The 20,058-nt window shown below is 43.2% G+C and overlaps 1 protein-coding gene across 6 annotated transcripts in view; it reads right to left on the bottom strand.

Annotated features, from left to right (window-relative positions):
• The window catches only part of PRPF4B (pre-mRNA processing factor 4B), a 201,507-nt gene that overhangs the window by 70,319 nt on the left and 111,130 nt on the right, over nt 1-20,058 (bottom strand). For all 6 annotated transcript variants that reach the window (XM_030208674.1, XM_030208675.1, XM_030208677.1 and 3 more), the window contains exon 6: nt 16,521-16,731. In XM_030208674.1, the coding sequence (XP_030064534.1) occupies nt 16,521-16,731 (211 nt within the window). The remainder of the gene's footprint in view (nt 1-16,520; nt 16,732-20,058) is intronic.

Here is a 20,058-nt window from a genome sequence, read left to right as displayed (position 1 = left end):
CAACAAAATTGCTTACCTATAATGGGAATTTCTCCATGAACAGGAAGGGTTTTAATTATGGGTGATGTCTGAATGGCTGCAGCCCTTACAGAAATATTAATACACAACTCACCAGAGCTCATGAAAGCCCATGTGGGGCCTCTTGAGCACACTCAAGATCTTCCTGCAAAGCAAAGATACTTACCTGTAGCAGGTATTCTCTGAAGAAAGCAGGCCTTATATTCTCAGAAGTGTGTAACACAGGTCGTATTACCTGATCTAGATCTTATGACAAGCATAAGAGGAGCTTTGTGGAGCGTGAGACACTCTCCACCTGCCACGCAAACGCGGTCACCTCAGTTGAGCATAAAAGCAAAAAAGTAAAAATAATAAATGAGATAACCTCAAGGGGAGGTGGGAGGGATTGTGAGAATATAAGGTCTGCTGTCCTTGAAGAATACCTGCTACAGGTAAGTATCTTTGCTTTCTCTGAGGATGAGCAGACCTATCTATTCTCACGTGTGGGGCATCCCTAGCACCCAGGCACACTACAAATAACAAACATTGGAAACTGGGCCTCGCAATGGCAAGGACATAACACAGATTAACCTGAAACTACATACAAACTGAGTGAGAGAGCAGCCTGGAAAAGAATAAAACGGGCCTAGGAAGGTGGAGTTGGATTCTACACTCCAAACAGATTCTGCAACACTGTCTGCCCGAACCGAATGTCACATCGGGTATCCTGCTCAAGGCAGTAGTGTGATATGAATGTGTGAACTGAAAACCACGTTGAAGCCTTGCACATTTCTTCAATGGAGGCTGACCGGGCTACTGACACAGCCATGGGTCTGATATTATGAGCCGTGACATGACCCTTTAGGGCCAGTCCAGCCTGGGCATAAGTGAAGGAAATGCAATCTGCTAGCCAATTAGAAATGGTGCATTTCTTGATGGCGGACCCCGATCCTAATGGGATCAAAAGAAATAAAAAGTTGGGAGAATTGTCCTTGGGGCCTGGTCCGCTCCACGTAGTAGGCCAATTCTCTCTTGCAATCCAAGGTGTGCAAGGTGCTTTGCCAGAATGGGCATGAGGTCGGGAAAAGAATTTTGACAAGACAATCGACTGGTTCAGATGGTACCACTTTCAGCAGGAACGTAAGGAGCGTATGGAGGACTACTCTGTTGTGATGAAACTTAGTATAAGGTGCATCCACCACTAAGGCCTGAAGCTCACTGATCCTACGAGCTGAAGTAACAATCATCAAGAAAATGACCTTCCTTTGATAGGAACGGGTGGTAGTTGAGGAGGGGGGAGGAAGGGAGGGGGCAGTAGGGAACGGAAGAGGAGGGCTAGAGGGGGAAGTGAGGCAATTATTTGCTTGAACAAATTTAGGGGGTAGGACAGAGCTGAGGGTGTAGACCCTTGTTTATAGTGATTGGGAGTTGATAGTTCAATTTTCACCATAAGGGTGACTGGGTTGTTTTGTTTTGTTCTTTTCTGTTATATTATATGGATGTCCAATATTTTAGGACAACTTAGCATTATCTGTACTGTCTTGAATGTTTTAAGTTGCTTCATTAATAAAAATATTTAAAGTGAAAAAAAAAAGAAAATGACCTTCCAGGTCAAGTACTTCAGATGGCAGGAATTCAGTGGTTCAAAAGGAGCTTTCATCAGCTGGGTGAGAATGAGGTTGAGGTCCCATGACACAGGAGGAGGTCTGACAGGGGGCTCTGACAAATGCAAACCTCTCATGAAGCAAACAACCAGAGGCTGTCCAGAGATGGGCATACCCTCTACACAGTGATAAGCACTAATTGCACTATGGTGAACCCTTATAGAGTTGGTCTTGAGACCAGACTCGATTAGGTGTAGAAGGTATTCCAGCAGGGTCTGTGTAGGGCAAGCAAGGGAATCTAGGGCCTTGCTCTCACACCAGACGGTAAACCTCCTCCATTTGAAAGAATAGCACCTCTTAGTGGAATCCTTCCTGGAAGCCAGCAAGACCTGGAAGACAATCTCCGAAAGACCCAAAGAAGTGAATTCTAGGCTCTCAAAATCCAAGCTTTGAGAACCGGAGACCTGAGGCTGGGATGTAGAAGGGACCCCTCATTCTGCGTGTTAAGGGTCAGAAAACACTCCAATCTCCAAGGTTATTCAGAAGATAACTCCAGAAGTAGAGGGAACTATATCTGCCACGGCCAGTACAGCGCAATCAGAATCATGGTTCCGTGGTCTTGCTTGAGTTTCAACAAAGGTTTCCCCACTAGAGGTATAGGAGGATACGCATACAGAAGACTTGTCCCGCAATTGAGGAAGACATCTGACGCTAGTTTGTCATGGGCCTGAAGCATGGAACAGAATGAGGAACCTTGTGGTTGATTTGAGTGGCAAAAGAAACCACCGAGGGGGTGCCCCACGCTCAGAAATCTTGTGGGCAACACCCATATTGAGAGACCACTCATGTGGTTGCATAATCCTGCTCATTGTTGGCCAGGCAGTTGTGTTTGCCCGCCAGTTAAACTGACAAGCATAGAAGAACAAAGGACCATCACACAGGTCAATACAAGCAAACAAGCACAGCGAAGATGACACCAAAGATGTTGAGAAACAAAACGTCCAACGGACTCAAAGAGTTCACATCAGAAGTTTTATTCAAAGCATGCAATGAACTCAACACGAATTGTGTTTCGGTCACAGAGGCCTGCTTCAGGAGTACCTAAACAATACAAAAAATATAAACATAAAAAACTATTGTAAAGACAAAAAGTAAAAATAAGTACATGCAAACACAGAGGAAGTCCAAAGACACCATATATAAATCATACATTACCACCAGCAACACATGATGATATATGTGTTAATCGTGAATAAAATCAAAAGAAATATAAGACTGAATGTAAAAAAACGCCCAACATATGACATTTATATATGGTGGGCAAAACACACAGTGGATCCAAAAAAGTCCTCTCACAATGAGTGTCTTCCTGAACAAGGTCTTTATTGACAGTAGCAGAAATGACCCTTATCATTTTATGGTTCATCACCTTTGACATTTGCTGATTCATTTGGCAGCCGTGCCTTGTTTTCATTTTCATTTTTTTATTTTTATTTTCATACCCGTGTGGTCTTCTTCATTATTCTCCATCATCAAAACAATTTTTTGGGATCCCTGTCCATATATTCTATGTTTCACTTTTTTCAGTATCATTTCATTTTGTTGTATATGTATGTATGGAGAGTATGTAGTGATTTATGCCTTCGCTTACATATTTATTATAGATATCGTTGTTAGCAGCTTTAGTGCTTTTTTTCATCTGATCTACAAGGTACTTTTTTCTACAGATAATACCAGGTATGTCCTCTATATTTATACTTTATTATGTTGTGTATTTTATTCCATGCCTTGTCCTCATTATCTCTATGTGGTATAATTTCATATTTTATCATATATTTTTTATTATATATACTTTGCATCTTTCATTCTGATGTTTTATTTGTCTAAATTTGTACAAGAAATTGTATATGGATGTTCAAGTTTTTATTCATGTTTTTAATCATAATTGTATTTTTATGCATGTCTTTGTATATTATATTATTTTATAGACCCCTGACGCAGGCCTCACGGCCGAAACACGTCACGTGTCGGGTCATTTCTGCTACTGTCAATAAAGACCTTGTTCAGGAAGACACTCATTGTGAGAGGACTTTTTTGGATCCACTGTGTGTTTTGCCTTTCATTGGTTTTCCTGTGGAGAGTTCACCTTCTGTGGGTATTTATATATGGTGTACATAAAAATTAATATACAAAATAATAACAACATGAGAGACCTAAAAGTACCATATAAGTAAACAAGTTAAATACTTTATAAGCTTAAAAGTGTCATTAGGGATTCCTAAAATAGTAAAAAAATTGAATTTAATGCAAGTAAAAAATGTACAAAAAAAAAAACATGGAAACGTGTGTCAGAATAAGGCCATGCACAACTAAGGTGGAAACAAATATGTCTGAATGGACCATGCTTAGATAGCATGTATGTGCAAAGCAATGCACGTATAAGATGGGATTACACATTTGGCTGTATGAACCATGTTTAAAAAGTGGACACAAAAAGGGAAAAATCCTTTACTAAAAGGGGTTACCACAGTGTTGCGTTAATGGATAAAAGGGATGTAATAACTAAGAAAAATAAAATAAGAGGATATGTGTATGGGGATCAGGAATACTCTGTGTAACTACATGAATCTGTACCTGTAAAGTGCAAATGTTAAACTTCTCAGCATTCTACAGCATCTGAAAGTAATAACCTAAGAGATAAAAGAAAAAAATGAAGAGCTGGAAATACAAAACAAACTGGAGGAACTAAAAGAAAATGAAACTAAGTGTTAGCAAGGCTCCAGACAGAACAGAGGTGCAAAAAATGTATCTACAGACCGATAGCGGCCCTACAACAAAGCGGCGAAACTACAAGCAGGCGGCGGCTGCTGCACAGACCCGTTGAGACTGTCCTGTCAAAATGAAAAGAGCAAAGTACAAAATGGGTGTTAACTGTCTCGTCAAAATAGTAAACAGAAAGAACAAGAAGCAACTACCACAGTGGTGAAAGAAACTCTGTAAAAACCATAGTGAGAACGAAATGAAATCTACAAAAGAGTGAGGGTAGTAGCCAGTCACCACCTCCATAGCCAAGGTGTATGGGAGGAAAGGTAACTTCCATGTCACAGGGCAGCAGCAGAAGCAGAGTCTTCAGCACAAAGCCATGTCTCAGTTAGTGCAAGCAGACGGAGAGTACAAGAGATAAAGAGGTCGTGGACGTAGGTTTGTTGGAGAAAGGAGGGGCATTCCACAGGGCACACAAGAAAGGCAAAAAAGGGGAGAGGAGAGAAACAGAAATTAGATTGGAGATATTGCAGTGTGACCTGCACGAGTAGGGTGAGAGCTGATTTGGAGGACCAGGATTGGGACTGATATCCCCAGCAGAGAGTAGAAGGAGAAAGAGAGTATAGACAACAGTCAGAGAGGCATGATGACAGTGACAAAGATGAGATGCACTCAAACAGAATGGAGATGATTGAATGAAAGGAAGAAAATGTTTAAGGTTGAGAGCTGAGAAGGGGGAAGATAAAAGGGATGATGAGGTGATGAAAACAGAAGGTGGGCAATGTGGCCCAACGTATACAGTGGTTTCAGATGGAGAGAGATTGGGAAGGGATAGTTATCAAGAGGAGAAATTGTACTGGAGTCATTGGGAATAACAGAAAGAAAATAAAACATGTAGAGAGAAATTGTGGCACGTGGCACCTGCAGGATTATGAAGATGGGCTGCAAGTCCTTTACAGAACCTGGAAGACAGCTGGTGGAAGCGCTAGGCACCTGGAGCGGAGGCCCTGAGTAACTTGGGGTGGACCTGGTTGTCACCCTGGAGAATGCTGGGAGGATATGCAGATGGCTTGCAAGTCCTTCACAGCACCTGTGTGAACATACATGTCGGATAAAATTGAGCTGGTTGATGTAGTTTATCTAGATTTTCAGAAAGCTTTTGACAAAGTTCCTTATGAGAGACTCCTGAGAAAACTAAAGAGTCATGGGATAGGAGGCAATATTCTGCCGTGGATTAGGAATTGGTTGTTGGACAGAAAAAAAGGGTAGGCTTAAATGGTCATTTTTTCTCAATGGAGGAGGGTGAATAGTGGAGTGCCACAGAGATCTGTACTGGGCCTGGTACTATTTAACATATTTATAAATGTATCTCAAGCACCAGGAAGTGAGATCTTTACAAAAATTGCTCTCAAAATTTTTGTGGGCTGGGAAACGACCTCAGATACGATTTTCACAACTGGTGAGGCCTTGGAGAAACGGGGGGATGGGATTGCTGGACATTAAACGCTATAATGTAGCATGTTTATTGCGCCACCTGGGGGACTGGTATCTGCAGAGAGAGGATTATACCCCATTGGAGATAGAAAAAGCAAGGTGTAGCCCCTTAAACCTGATGTATGTCTTACATGGGGCATTGAAGGACCTACCTACAAGGTTGAGGACTAGTGTATTGGTGTGCCCCTTAAAGGCCATATGGAAGGACTTGGCTAGGCTGTGGTCCTTTGATCCTAGATGTAGTAGATTACTACCCCTTCTAGGGAATGAGGCTTTCCGCCCAGGGGATGAAAATCCTATAGTGAGATCCTGGGGAGAAGGGGATAATGTACTTATACATTATTGGTTGGAGCCCAGTGGTAATCTTAAAACAATGGCCGAATTAAACCTAGACGTAGCAGATTGGGGGGTATGTTTTGCATACGAACAGCTTAGACACTATATAGCGTCACTCCCCCGAGCTGCACTTGGTGTTGATCTGCCCACTAAGATGGGGGAATTATTTGAGATGATATCAGAGGATCCTATCTCGATATCTATATTACATAAAAGGCTGTTACTGGCTAGGCCACAGGGAGACCTCACACGAGTGGCAGCAAAATGGTCAGCAGATACACAAAGAGGGATCACCCCGGGAGATTTGTTAAAGGGTTGGAGGGGAGTTTTGAAATGGACGCAAAACGCAAACCTTCGAGAATGTCAGGTCAGAGTGATATATAGGGCATATACCTCTCAGTCTCGACTGAATCAGATGGGATACATAGAATCTGCCCAATGTAGACGCTGTGGGGCGTCGGACAATAACTTTTACCATGCTTTTTGGAAGTGCTCAGCTATAGCAGCCTTCTGGACCAGGATAGTTAAATACTTAGAAAGAATAGGAGGGAAAAAGGTTAATCAGCAGCCTACGAGTATTCTTTTGGGTTGCCATGCCCCAGTGGAGGGGGGTACGAGATACCAGAATATAATGGCCCATAAGGCTTTTTTGGTGGGCATGAAGTGCATACTTGTTAACTGGACACAAGAACTGAACCCCTCCTTTTGGCAATGGAGGAATCGCTTACATGATTTACTTACGATGGAGCTCCAGGACTCTCTGCTTAACACTCGGTCACAAAGCAATTTTTTCCTTACCTGGGAAGGTTATATTAACACCTTGTCCCATAGGGTGAGGAGTCATATTATTAATAAACTTGGAGCATTGCCCAAGCTTCCCTTGGCAACTAATGGAAACTAAATGGGAGTAGAGTCCTTTTTCTACCACCTTTTAGGATTTGGAAAGACAGTAGAGCAGACCAAGGCGGGGGGGGGGGGGGGGGGGGGGGGAGGGAGGGTTTAGGAGGGGGGTAGTGGGGGGGGGGGAGGTTTAATTAGAGTTATATTAGCCCTTCCCCAGCACGATATGGACATCTTCCGGAGAGGGGTAGGAGGGCCATCAGACCACAGGCCCCCTGGCTCTCTTGCGGAGGGGAGTAAATTCACACAATATGATTTGATTTTAATTCAAGGCTTTGCGAATGCACAGCTGACACCTGAAGGTGGTTATATTTTTGGGGGTCAAACATTTGAACATATGGTGTCAATTGGTAGAAGGGAAAGATGGGGAGGAAGGGTTGTTGGGAAATTGTTGTTAATAGATCTTGTTGATTAAATGTTAGTTAATAGTATGAAAAAGGGGGGGGGGATAAAAGTTAAAAGATTAATGGAGACGAGTAATATTGTACAATTTCAGTACTTGGTGTGTGTTGATTGATTGTAGAGACATTTACATTATGTAAACACCATTTTTGTGCTTCATTAATAAAAATTGTTGAAATTTAACATATTTATAAATGATCTAGAAATCAGAATGATGAGTGAGGTGGTTAAATCTGCAGATGACACAAAACTATTCCAAGTTGTTAAAACACATGAGGACTGTGAAAAATTGCAAGAAGACCTTAGGAAATTGGAAGACTGGGCATCCAAATGGCAGATAAAATTTAATGTAGACAAATGCAAAGTGATGCACATTGGGAAGAATAATCCAAATCTTAGTTACCTGATGCTAGGGTCCACCTTGGGAGTCAGCACTCAAGAAAAAGATCTAGATGTCATTATAGTCAATACACTGAAATCTTCTGCCCAGTGTGGGGTGGCGGCAAAAAAAGGCAAACAGGATGCTATGAATGATTAGGAATGGGATGGTAAATAAGACAAAAAATACTACAATGCTTCTGTATCGCTCCACAGTGCAACCTCACCTTGAGTACTGCGTTCAATTCTGGTCGCCATATCTCAAAAAGAAGAGCAACCAAAATGATAAAGGGGATGGAACTCCTCTCAATGAGGAAATATTAAAGAGGCTAGAGCTCTTCAGCTTGGAAAAGAGACAGCTGAGTAGAGATATGATTGATGTCTACAAAATCCTGAAAGGTGTAGAACAAGAAGAAGTGAATCAATTTTTTACTCTTTCAAAAAGTACAAAGACCAGGGGACACTCAATGAAGTTACACGGAAATACTTTTAAACACAAAGAAGGAAATATTTTTTCACTCACCAAAATAGTTAAGCTTTGGAACAGCAATTAGCATACCTGGGTTTAAAAAAAGGTTTGGACAAGTTCTTGGAGAAAAAGTCTAGTCTGCTATTGAGACAGACATGGGGAAGCCACTGCTTACCCTTGGCTTACTAGCATAGAATGTTGCTACTCTTTGGGTTTCTGCCAGGTACTTGTGACCTGGATTGGCCACTGTTGGAAACAGAATACTGGGATAGATGAACCATTGGTAAGACCCAGTACAGTTATTCTCATGTTCCGTTCTAAAAAGCTGCGTATCAACATTCAGATGGAGTGGGGACCCTGAAACTCAGAGGGAGGGAGGGAGGGGACGACCCTGAAGCTTGGAGAGAGGGAGGGAGGGGACGACCCTGAAGCTTGGAGGGAGGGGATGACCCTGAAGCTCATAGGGAGGGGGGGACAACCCTGGAACTCGGAGGGAGGGAAGGAGGGGGACGACGACCCTGGAACTCGGGAGGGAGGGACGACCCTGGAACTCGGAGGGAGGGAGGGAGGGGGGACGACGACCTTGGAACTCGGAGGGAGGGAGGGAGGGAGGGACGACGACCCTGGAACTCAGAGGGAGGGAAGGAGGGGGACGACGACCCTGGAACTCGAAGGGAGGGGGGACGACGACCCTGGAACTCGGAGGGAGGGAGGGGACGACGACCCTGGAACTCGGAGGAAGGGAGGGAGGGGGGGACGACCCTGGAACTTGGAGGAAGGGAGGGAGGGGGGGATGACCCTGGAACTCGGAGGAAGAGAGGGAGGGGGGGGACGACCCTGGAACTCGGAGGAAGAGAGGGAGGGGGGGACGACCCTGGAACTCGGAGGGGGGGACGACCCTGGAACTCGGAGGGAGGGGGGACGACAACCCTGGAACTCGGAGGGAGGGGGGACGACGACCCTGGAACATGGAGGAAGGGAGGGGGGCCCATGGCGCACACTCTCATTCTCAACACACACTTGTACCCAGTCTCACTCTCTCTCTGTCACACACGCACACTCACACATTCACTCTCTCTCTCACACAGTCACTCTCACACACACTCTCTCAAACATACACACTCCGAGAAAAACCTTGCTATCGCCCGTTTCATTTGTATCAGAAACGGGCCTTTTTTACTAGTATTTATATATATTTTTGTTTACATAACTATATTTGAACTCTTTACATCACAAATGTATACACATATATATATTTATATGTTTGTAAAAACATGATATCTTTAATGTCATGCTATTAGGCTGGTATCTTATAAAGTATATTTGTGCATGTAATTGTTTTTATATTTACAATTATGCGACATGGCTATATATATATGTAACATAATTGTAAATATAAAAACATTAGGAGGGTTCTCCATTTGATACATGAGGTGAATGCCACACGACAACCCACACTGCTTTCTCTGAATGCTGAAAAAGCGTTTGACTGGGTGCATTGGCCTTCCATGTTCTCGGTCTTACATCAAATGGGCTTTACAGGACGATTTGTTTCGTGGCTTCAGCTCTTGTATGTAAACCCACTATCTTCACTGCAGATTAATGGAACACACTCTGAAATGTTCCCTTTATACTGAGGTACACGTCAGGCTTGTACACCATCTCCGTTATTATTTGCACTCACTACTGAACCACTGGCTCAGATACTTCAAGCTCACCCAGATACCTGTGGGGTTCTCATAGGAACTGAAGAATATAAACTGATACTTTTTGCTGCTGATATCTTACTCACCCTGGCAGACCCCAAACGTTCCCTCCCACCGGTGGTAAAAAGCCTACACCAATGCAGGCAGGTTTCGGTATGCCCAAATCAGAGATCATCGGCCTCTATCTAACTCCCGAAGTCACCCGCTCACTACAACACCAATATGCCTTTTGATGGACCAAGCGATGTCTCCAATACCTAGGAATTAATCTTACACCTACCCTGCAGGGCCTATATAAAGCTAACTTCCCCCTCCAAGAGTAGGAGTCATTCCTTGAGTCACAGTGCTGGGAAGGTCTAGAACTATCATGGCTGGGGAGAGTGCATGCAATCAAAATAATGATTTTTCCTAAACTTTTATCTCTTCCTAGCATTGCCATTGCCTATACCCAAACAATTTTCTTCTCAGCTCAATTGAAAAGTTTTTGCCTACATATGGAAGCGTAAGCCACCACAGGTATGTGCAGGTGTTTTCCATCAACCTAAGCAGCTGAAAGGAGGCATGGGAGTTTCAAATTTTTTACTCTATAAGTACATAAGTATTGCCATGCTGGGAAAGACCAAAGGTCCATCAAGCCCAGCATCCTGTTTCCAACAGTGGCCAATCCAGGTCACAAATACCTGGCAAGATCCTAAAAAAGTACAAAACATTCTATACTGCTAATCCCAGAAATAGTGGATTCTCCCCAAGTCCATCTAATAATGGTCTATGGACTTTTTCTTTAGGAAGCTGTCCAAACCTTTTTTTTAAACTCCGCTAAGCTAACCGCCTTTACCTCATTCTCTGGCAACGAATTCCAGAGTTTAATTACACATTGAGTGAAGAAATATTTTCTCTGATTCGTTTTAAATTTACTACATTGTAGCTTCATCGCATGCCCCCTAGTCCTAGTATTTTATGTTTGAACAATTTTATTGTTGTGAATGACAAACAATATAACAATTGAGCAATTAAACAAGTGTTCCACATTATCTCTCCCTCTCCCATCACAGATATCAACATGTTCTTATTACAGGTTCAATGACTTCCTGTCCTAGTATTCCCCTTGTAGAGGGACCGCATAATGTCTACAAACACAATCTATATTCAGTAGAAACACAATTCCGTAGATAATAGTCCTAGTATTTTTTGAAAGCATAAACAGACGCTTCACATCTACCCATTCCAGTCCACTCATTATTTTATAGACCTCTAGCATATCTCCCCTCAGCCGCCTTTTCTCCAAGCTGCAGAGCCCTAGCCGCTTTAGCCTTTCCTCATAGGGAAGTCGTCCCATCCCCTTTATCATTTTCGTCACCCCTCTCTGCACCTTTTCTAATTCCACTATATCTTTTTTGAGATACGGCGACCAGAACTGAACACAATATTCGAGGTGCGGTCGCACCATGGTGCGATACAAAGGTATTATAACATCCTCATTTTTGTTTTCCATTCCTTTCCTAATAATACCTAACATTCTATTTGCTTTCTTAGCCGCAGCAGCACACTGAGCAGAAGGTTTCAACGTATCATCAATGACACCTAGATCCCTTTCTTGGTCCGTGACTACTAACGTGGAACCTTGCATGACGTAGCTATAATTCAGGTTCCTCTTTCCCACACGCATCACTTTGCACTTGCTCACATTAAACATCATATGCCATTTAGACGCTCAGTCTCCCAGTCTCGTAAGGTCCTCTTGTAATTTTTCACAATCCTCCCACAATTTAACGACTTTGAATAACTTTGTCTCATCAGCAAATTTAATTACCTCACTAGTTACTCCCATCTCTAGGTCATTTATAAATATGTTAGAAAGCAGCGGTCCCAGCACAGACCCCTGGGGAACCCCACTAACTACCCTTCTCCATTGAGAATACTGACCATTTAACCCTACTCTCTGTTTTCTATCTTTTAACCAGTTTTTAATCCACAATAGAACACTACCTCCTATCCCATGACTCTCCAATTTCCTCTGGAGTCTTTCATAAGGTACTTTGTCAAACGCCTTCTGAAAATCCAGATATACAATATCAACCGGCTAACCTTTATCCACATGTAGTACATTGGTGAGGCAAGATTTCCCTTCACTAAATCCATGTTGACTTTGTCTCATTAATCCATGCTTTTGAATATGCTCTGTAATTTTGTTCTTTATAATAGTCTCTACCATTTTGCCCGGCACCGATGTCAGACTCACCGGTCTATAATTTCCCGGATCTCCTCTAGAACCTTTTTTAAAAATCGGCGTTACATTGGCCACCCTCCCCAATCTTCCGGTACCATGCTCAATTTTAAGGATAAATTACATATTACTAACAATAACTCTGCAAGTTCATTTTTCAGTTCTATCAATACTCTGGGATGAATACCTTCCGATCCAGGAGATTTGCTACACTTCAGTTTGTAGAACTGCCCCATTGCATAACAGAGCCACAGACAAATATTAACTGCTTGAAGGAAACAGAACAACAATTCTGTCAGTAACTCATGCAGCTGAGTAGGAAAGAGTCTTTGCTGTGTAGAATGAAGAAGCCAGATACCTGTGTGTGTTTAAAAAGAAACAAACACAGACAACACCAGTGCACTGAAATAGATTAGAACAGGCTCACCAAATGCAGGCTGACTTCCAAAGCTGACACTGATGGTCTGGTGGGGGGGGGGGGGGGAGGGGGAGAAGGATCTCAGAGACCTCTGAGATATACCTCAGTTCCATAGAACAACTGAATTTTACAGGAGCTTTTGCCAAAGAATGCACCCCAACTCTCCTGACCCACATATTAAACTGGGTCAGGAGAACAAGCCCAGGAAGGCACCCCCAACTCAACTGAACAGCTGAGAAGTTGACTCAGGAGGAAAGCCAAACAGGCACCCCTAAGTCAACTGAGACTCACCATAAAACTGGCTCAGGAGCCCCAAACCCCAACAGGATAGATAAAGCTCAACAGAAAATAGTTAAAAACCAGGTCAGGAGTAGGGCTGTTAACCCATCATCCATCCACTTGGGAGACAGAAAAACTGAACATTCTATGCAGCACAATACCCATAAACTGAAAATCACTTGAGACCTATTTTCATTCCGTCTCCATCCACTAACAGACAGACACAACCCATTAGTGTGGACTGGTTTATAGGATGCTATGGAAAATGGTCATTAGTTGTTTTCATGCTATATTAGTCAACTAGATATGGAATATTTGAAAATGCCTTGTCTTGAGACTTTATACTTGTAGGCGGCAAATGTATTTAAAAAGAGATCACAATTTAAAAAGAAAATTTCCATACTACTTTTCAAATTTTAAGGAAATGTGGTTTCCAATTTTGGAATGTTAACTGCTCAGACGATATATCCCAGGGCGATATATAGAATAAACTTTAAACTTTTTACAGAGATAAAAAGCGGGCACCTAAGGCAATGGGAGAAAAAGTTAGTTGCCTAAGGTCACAACGGGTGGAGGAGGGAATTAAATTTTAACTCTCATTTCCCTAATTTGCAGTCCTTTGCTCTAACCACCATATAACGCCTTCCTGCAGTGAGGGGTGGCGATGGGTTAACTATTTGGATGAACGAGTCTAAAAAATGCCCTATTTTATCATCAGGTACACCTGGGGAATTATGCGAGTGAGTAATCCTGTATAATTTTCCGCCACCCCTCCCCCCACCTGAAATATCTCCAGCTCCATTGACCCTACCAACCTTAGCCGGACTTCTTGGTCTCTCCTGGGTTCCATCAATCCCACCTCTAAAGATAGGAGCAATGCCCAATTAGCAGCACTTAACCCTCAGTAGCACCCACTGATGCAGTGCTAGAAGCCAGTCTGCCAAATAAGGGATGTGTCACGTTTTCCAAAGCAGGAACTAGGATCGTGAGCCCTTGGGCCACTGCCGAGGAGCGGCACTGGCAGGCAAAACCACCCCACACAGGGATAAGGCAGAACTCTGACAGGGCCAGCTAGACTTCACCTGCACTTGACCACCATTCCTCAGGAGTTGAGCCCCTGAGTGCAGGTGGCCGGCAGGACTTACCGGACAGGGCAGGAACTGGAAACCAGCCGATACACACAGGGTCTAGAATACACAGGGAGGCTAGGCAGAATACTAGACTAGGACTCTCAGACAGACAAGAGACAGAACTGAAAGCTGCAAGCAGCCACTGAAACAGGGAAAAAACACTGATAGATAAGAGACAGAACTGAAAGCTGCCAGGCAGCCACTGAACAAGAACCACAGGCACCCTAGAACTAGACAAAGACATACAACAAGAAACAAGACTGGGACACAAGCAATACAGTACAAGAAGCTACACAAAGACTAACTAGAATCAGGCAAGGATACAGACTATAAACTGGACTAGGCAGAAGTGCAACAAGCACCAACAAACCAGGGCCTTAGGCAATGCAAAGGCAGAGAGTTTCCAAATAGTTAATAAGCCCAGCAGCAGCTGAGATTCAAGCTGCAGCAATCACCAGGCACCTACGGGTGCTGTGCAGGCTCAAACAAGACAAGCAAGTCTGGCAGGCTGGAAGATCCGGACTGGACTGGGCTGAAGTCTGGAAGGGGAAACAGCACACATACAATCCAATGCAGCCACCAGGTCTGGTCACCAGAGGGCAAGAGGAACACAAACCAAAACACAGGCAGAAAGCATACTGAAGTACAGAGAGGCTTAAACACACACAGGTGCAGTATAGTAGAGTAATCAGAGCCATGCTGGAAGCAGCCAGCACACAGAGACAGAAACAGAACTAACTCAGGAAGAACAGACAGAAGCCAGCTCAGAAGCTGACCGCCAGAAATAAGGTGAGCCTGAGAGGGGTCATGACCACAATCGTGGCAGAATGCACCACCATGGTTCAGACGCTGCCTTTTTGAAAGATGGCAACATTGAAGGATAGTAGTAACTGGCACCACTCCTGCCTTTAGAGGTGGAAGGTGAGTCAAGGGAGCCACAGAGGCAGAGACAAATACTGAAGGTGGTTAGGAGGGGAGGGAACAAGAAAGAGATGCTTGGGGGGGGGGGGGGGGGGGGGGGGAGAGATGATGACCCTGACTTGGGGGGATACTGAACCTGATTAGGAGGAGGGGAGGGAGAGATGCTGAATTTCATGGGAGGAGGTGGTAAAGGGGAGAGAGAACAGGACATGCTGGACCTTGGGGAGGACCAAGTGTATCAGGACAGGGAGAGAGTGCTGGGAGAGGAAGTAAAAAAAGGAAAGAGTGCCTAGGTGAGAAGGGGGAGAAGTAATACCTGGGAAGAGGTAGGTACATCCCAGGGAAATTATGCACAAAAAAAAATTCAACATTAAGCAAAACTATGCATAATTCCCTGGGGTGTAAATAGGGTATGATCACTTACTCGCTGAAAGCAAAGTGCTCAGTTTTTATTATCTGACTACAACTAGAATATTTAGTGCTAGATATTTAGTGCCTGCCTATCCGACATTGCTGCCTGGATGTCCAACCACCACCTGAAACTGAACATGTCCAAGACCGAGCTCATCGTCTTTCCACCAAAACCCATGTCTCCTCTTCCTCCACTTTCTATCTCAGTTGATAACACCCTCATCCTCCCCGTCTCATCTGCCCACAACCTCGGAGTCATCTTTGACTCCTCCTTCTCTGCGCATATCCAGCAGATTGCCAAGACCTGCCGCTTCTTCCTCTTTAACATCAGCAAAATTCGCCCTTTCCTCTCTGAACACACCACCCAAACTCTCGTCCATGCTCGCATTACCTCTCGCCTTGACTACTGCAACTTACTCCTCACCGGCCTCCCACTTAGCCATCTATCCCCCCTTCAATCTGTTCAGAACTCTGTGGCACGTCTCATATTCCGCCAAAACCGATATACTCATATCACCCCTTTCCTCAGGTTACTTCACTGGCTTCCAATCAGATACCGCATTCAATTCAAGCTTCTCCTTCTTACCTACAAATGCATTCAGTCTGCTGCCCCTCACTACCTCTCTACCCTCATCTCCCCTTATGTTCCCGCCCGTAACCTCCGTTCACAGGACAAATCCCTCCTCTCTGTACCCTTCTCCAACACCGCCAACTCCAGGCTCCGCTCATTCTGCCTCGCCTCACCCTATGCTTGGAACAACCTTCCTGAGCCCTTACGCCAAGCCCCCTCCCTGCCTATCTTCAAGTCTTTGCTTAAAACCCACCTCTTCAATGCTGCATTCGGCACCTAACTCTTACCGTTCAGTAAATCCAGAATGCCCCAATTTGACCGCCCCTATCGGACTGTCCGTTCACTTGTCTCTTAGATTGTAAGCTCCTTGAGCAGGGACCATCCCTCTATGTTAATTTGTACAGCGCTGCGTAACCCTAGTAGCGCTTTAGAAATGTTAAGTAGTAGTAGTAGTAGTAGATACCCTTCTATTGGCATAATGCAGTTAAATAGTATTTTTCCTTCAATAATCACTCACCATTAGTCTGTTCAACTGCCATCAAATTCTGTTTGGCTTTAACAGAGGCTTCAAATGTGTCAACATTTTCCCTTTCATATTCTTTTACATCAGCAGCTACACGTTCAAGGATGTCATCTGGTGACTGGGATCGGCTGCGTGTGCTGCTCTGTGGGCTGCTTGGCTCAGATGGCATAGATACATTACTGTCTTCAGTCAGGTACTTGTATTTCTATAATAGGATGCAGGTTAAACCTCAGTTAATATGAAGCCACATACTCATGCAACAATAGCAAAATGTTAAGTAGTAGTAGTAGTTGTCAAAAAACAAACTGCAGCAGGATACATTCTAAGAAATAGCTGAAATCTGTGTGTTAGAAAATGACTATCACAACTTTAGTACCAGTGAACCAATTATGTTGCTGCAAATGTTGGAAATAAGATTCAAAATGTCATTCTGAAACCAGGTTATCACTAGTGATGCAATTACATAGTCATGAGTCACTTAAAGCTTATTTTGATTGCTTTATAACACCCTTAGAGGTTCAGCCAGCCAATCTACAGACATTATTTCCCTTCCTGATATGTAGAAGTTTTCCCCTCTTCTGATTTCCCCTATTACTGCATATATCTCACACTGAATGGTTTCTGATCTGTAAAGAAAATGTAGTATTAGACAAAGGGAATGTAAGGACATGCATAACGTAGTTTTTAAATCATACTTCATTTTTTTAAGGAATAAAGTTACCTAACACCAATATCACCAATGTGAAAAAGTAACTGTCCCTTTAATCACTCAATCAACCAATTGACCACATTTAATTAGATTCAGCAGATTGAATATAGCAAAAGTTTGACTATAGCCAGCCCTGTTGAATCTAAACCTCACTGAACCATATCATAAGTGTGAAGTAGTCATCACAAAGTTTCTACAAAAACACTATGCATGATCAAAGGATGGTTACAAAGCCATTTCTATAGCTCCTGAACTCTACCAAACCACAGTGAGAGCCATTATCTCCAAATGAAGGTGGTTTGGGTGTCGAATCTTCCCAGGATTGGTCAGAGCCTGACAAACTTACTGCTAGGGTGAAGCAACAACTCATCCGGGAAGTCATATAACATCCCAGAACATCATGTAAATATGGTGGTGGTAGTGTGATGGTGTGGAAATACTTTGCTGCATCCGGAAATGGAAAATTTGCCATTATTGAAGGAACCATGAATTCTGCACTATAACAGAAAATTATTAAGGCGACGGATCCGACACACAAAAGCAAGTCTATATCTGAATGGCTGAGGAGAAACAAAATTAAAGTTTAGGACTGGCTTCAAACCAATAGAGATGCTGTGTAGCAGGACCTGAAACGAGTAGTTCATGCACAAAAACCTACAAATGTGCTGATCCTCATACATACTTTTAGATGGGAAACGGCAGAACAAATTTCAGCCAGCCATTTTATCATGTATATCTTAAGTAGAGGAGTGTGGTAGCCGTGTTAGTCCACTCTTAAGGTTATCAATAGAAATCAAACAAAATAAAACATGGAAAAGAAAATAAGATGATACCTTTTTTATTGGACATAACTTAATACATTTCTTGATTAGCTTTCGAAGGTTGCCCTTCTTCGTCAGATCGGAAATAAGCAAATGTGCTAGCTGACAGTGTATATAAGTGAAAACATTCAAGCATTACTATGACAGCCTGACAGGGTGGGAGGATGGGGGTGGGTAGGAGGTATGCATGGGGACAAAGCATATCATTAATATTCTAACAGGATGGGTGTGGATAGGTGAGGGGTGGGGTGATCAACAGAGACATACAGCTTTATGGTTTATAATGGGCTAGGAACCCCAGATCCTTGTTAAGCCCTTTCTGTTGGGTGTTAACTGCATGATGTATTGTAAGCCACTTTGAGCCTGCAAAGAGGTGGGATACAAATGCAACAAATCCTATATAATAATTCTCACCTCCAACAGGATGTGCTTGGGACCGTGCCTGCCGGAAGTGGTCTGCTAGGCAGGCACGCACTGACCTCAGTGACATCAGTGACAGACAATTTGGCAAAGCAAAACAATCTGAGTGCTGGCCATTAGGACACAGGGTTGATAGGAGAGTTTTAAAAGACTGAAGGAACCGAAAGTGTTAAACTGGAGAAAGGGGGGGGGGGGGGGATTGTGAATGACTGAAAGACATGCAAATTTGGGACAGGAAAACAATCTCAATGCTGGCCATTAGCACACAGGGTACATAGGAGAGTTTTAAAAGACTGAAGGAACCAAAAGTGTTCAGGGGGGGGGGGGGGGGCAAGTTCTGAATGAATGAAAGAAATGAAAATTTACAAGAGGAACACAATCTGAATGCCGACCATTTGTACACAGGGTAGATAGGACACTTTTTTAAAAAAATGAAGGACATGAAAGTATTACATCTTGGGGAAGGGGTGAGGAGGAAAGCGGTGGGGTATCCGGATACTGAGCGTTAGGGCCACGGGGGTACATAGACTTTTGAAAGCCTTAAGGAACCCAAAGTGTGGGAAGGAGGAGGAAAAGGAGGGGAGGGAACGGGGTGAGGGGGAGAGGAGAGATAAAGATGGAGAGAGGGGGAGATGTTGGAATGCATTATGTAAAAAGGACAGAGGGGCACATGCTGGATGGAAGAGGCAGAGAAAGCAGGCAGACATCAGTGGAAAGGGGGAGAGTGCAGACAGAATGGAAGAGAGTGCAACAGTGGATGGAAGGGGCAGAGAAAGCAGGCAAACGCTGCATGGAAGGGAGAGAGAAAGAGCAGATGCTGGATGGGGCAGAGAAAGTGGGCAAATACGGGATGGGAGGGTGAGAGAGGGAGCAGATGCTGGATGGAAGGGAGAGCGTGAAGAGAAGATGAGGAAAGCAGAAACTAGAGACTACAAAGGTACAAAAAAGATTTATTATTATTATTATTTTATTGCTTTAGGATAAAGTAGTATTATAGTTGTGATAAATAGAAAATGAAAATAAGGTGATCTTTCTATTAGACTAATTTTAATATATTTCTGACTAACTTTCAAAGACCAAAACCCCATCCTCGGGTCAGGACAGGATACCGGAACATACTGACTTGAGGAAGGAGGTGTTGGCCTCTGAAAACTAATTGAAAAATGTATTAGTCCAATAAAATGGTATCATCTTATTTTCCATTTTTTTTGTTTTATTTCTGTTTGTTAATTTGTAAAATGGTGACTGGTATTTGTCAGTTTTTTTTCAAATTTACATCTGCTGTCTTTATATTGCACAGTACTAGGGGACATGCATCACTGTTTCTGTGGTGTTGCATTGTATGCAGAATCTGACTTATTGGGGGTTCAGTTTAACTTTTGTCTACATATTTCTGTTTTTAGTTTGTGGTTACTTATTCTATACTTGGTGAGGATGTATCTGTGTTCTATGTGAAAAAGACATGGTTTTGTGTTTGCAGGATCACTTTTACTAATGTTTTGTGCAGTTTTACAATTGGTGTATTGATGTTCTAGTGCTCACTGCAATTTTATTTATTTATTGCATTTGTATCCCACATTTT

This window comes from Microcaecilia unicolor, chromosome 1 (genome assembly GCF_901765095.1).
Source record: "Microcaecilia unicolor chromosome 1, aMicUni1.1, whole genome shotgun sequence".
Lineage (NCBI taxonomy): Eukaryota > Metazoa > Chordata > Amphibia > Gymnophiona > Siphonopidae > Microcaecilia > Microcaecilia unicolor.
Note: the sequence above shows the minus strand (reverse complement) of the source record. Positions and strands in the feature narration are given on the sequence as shown.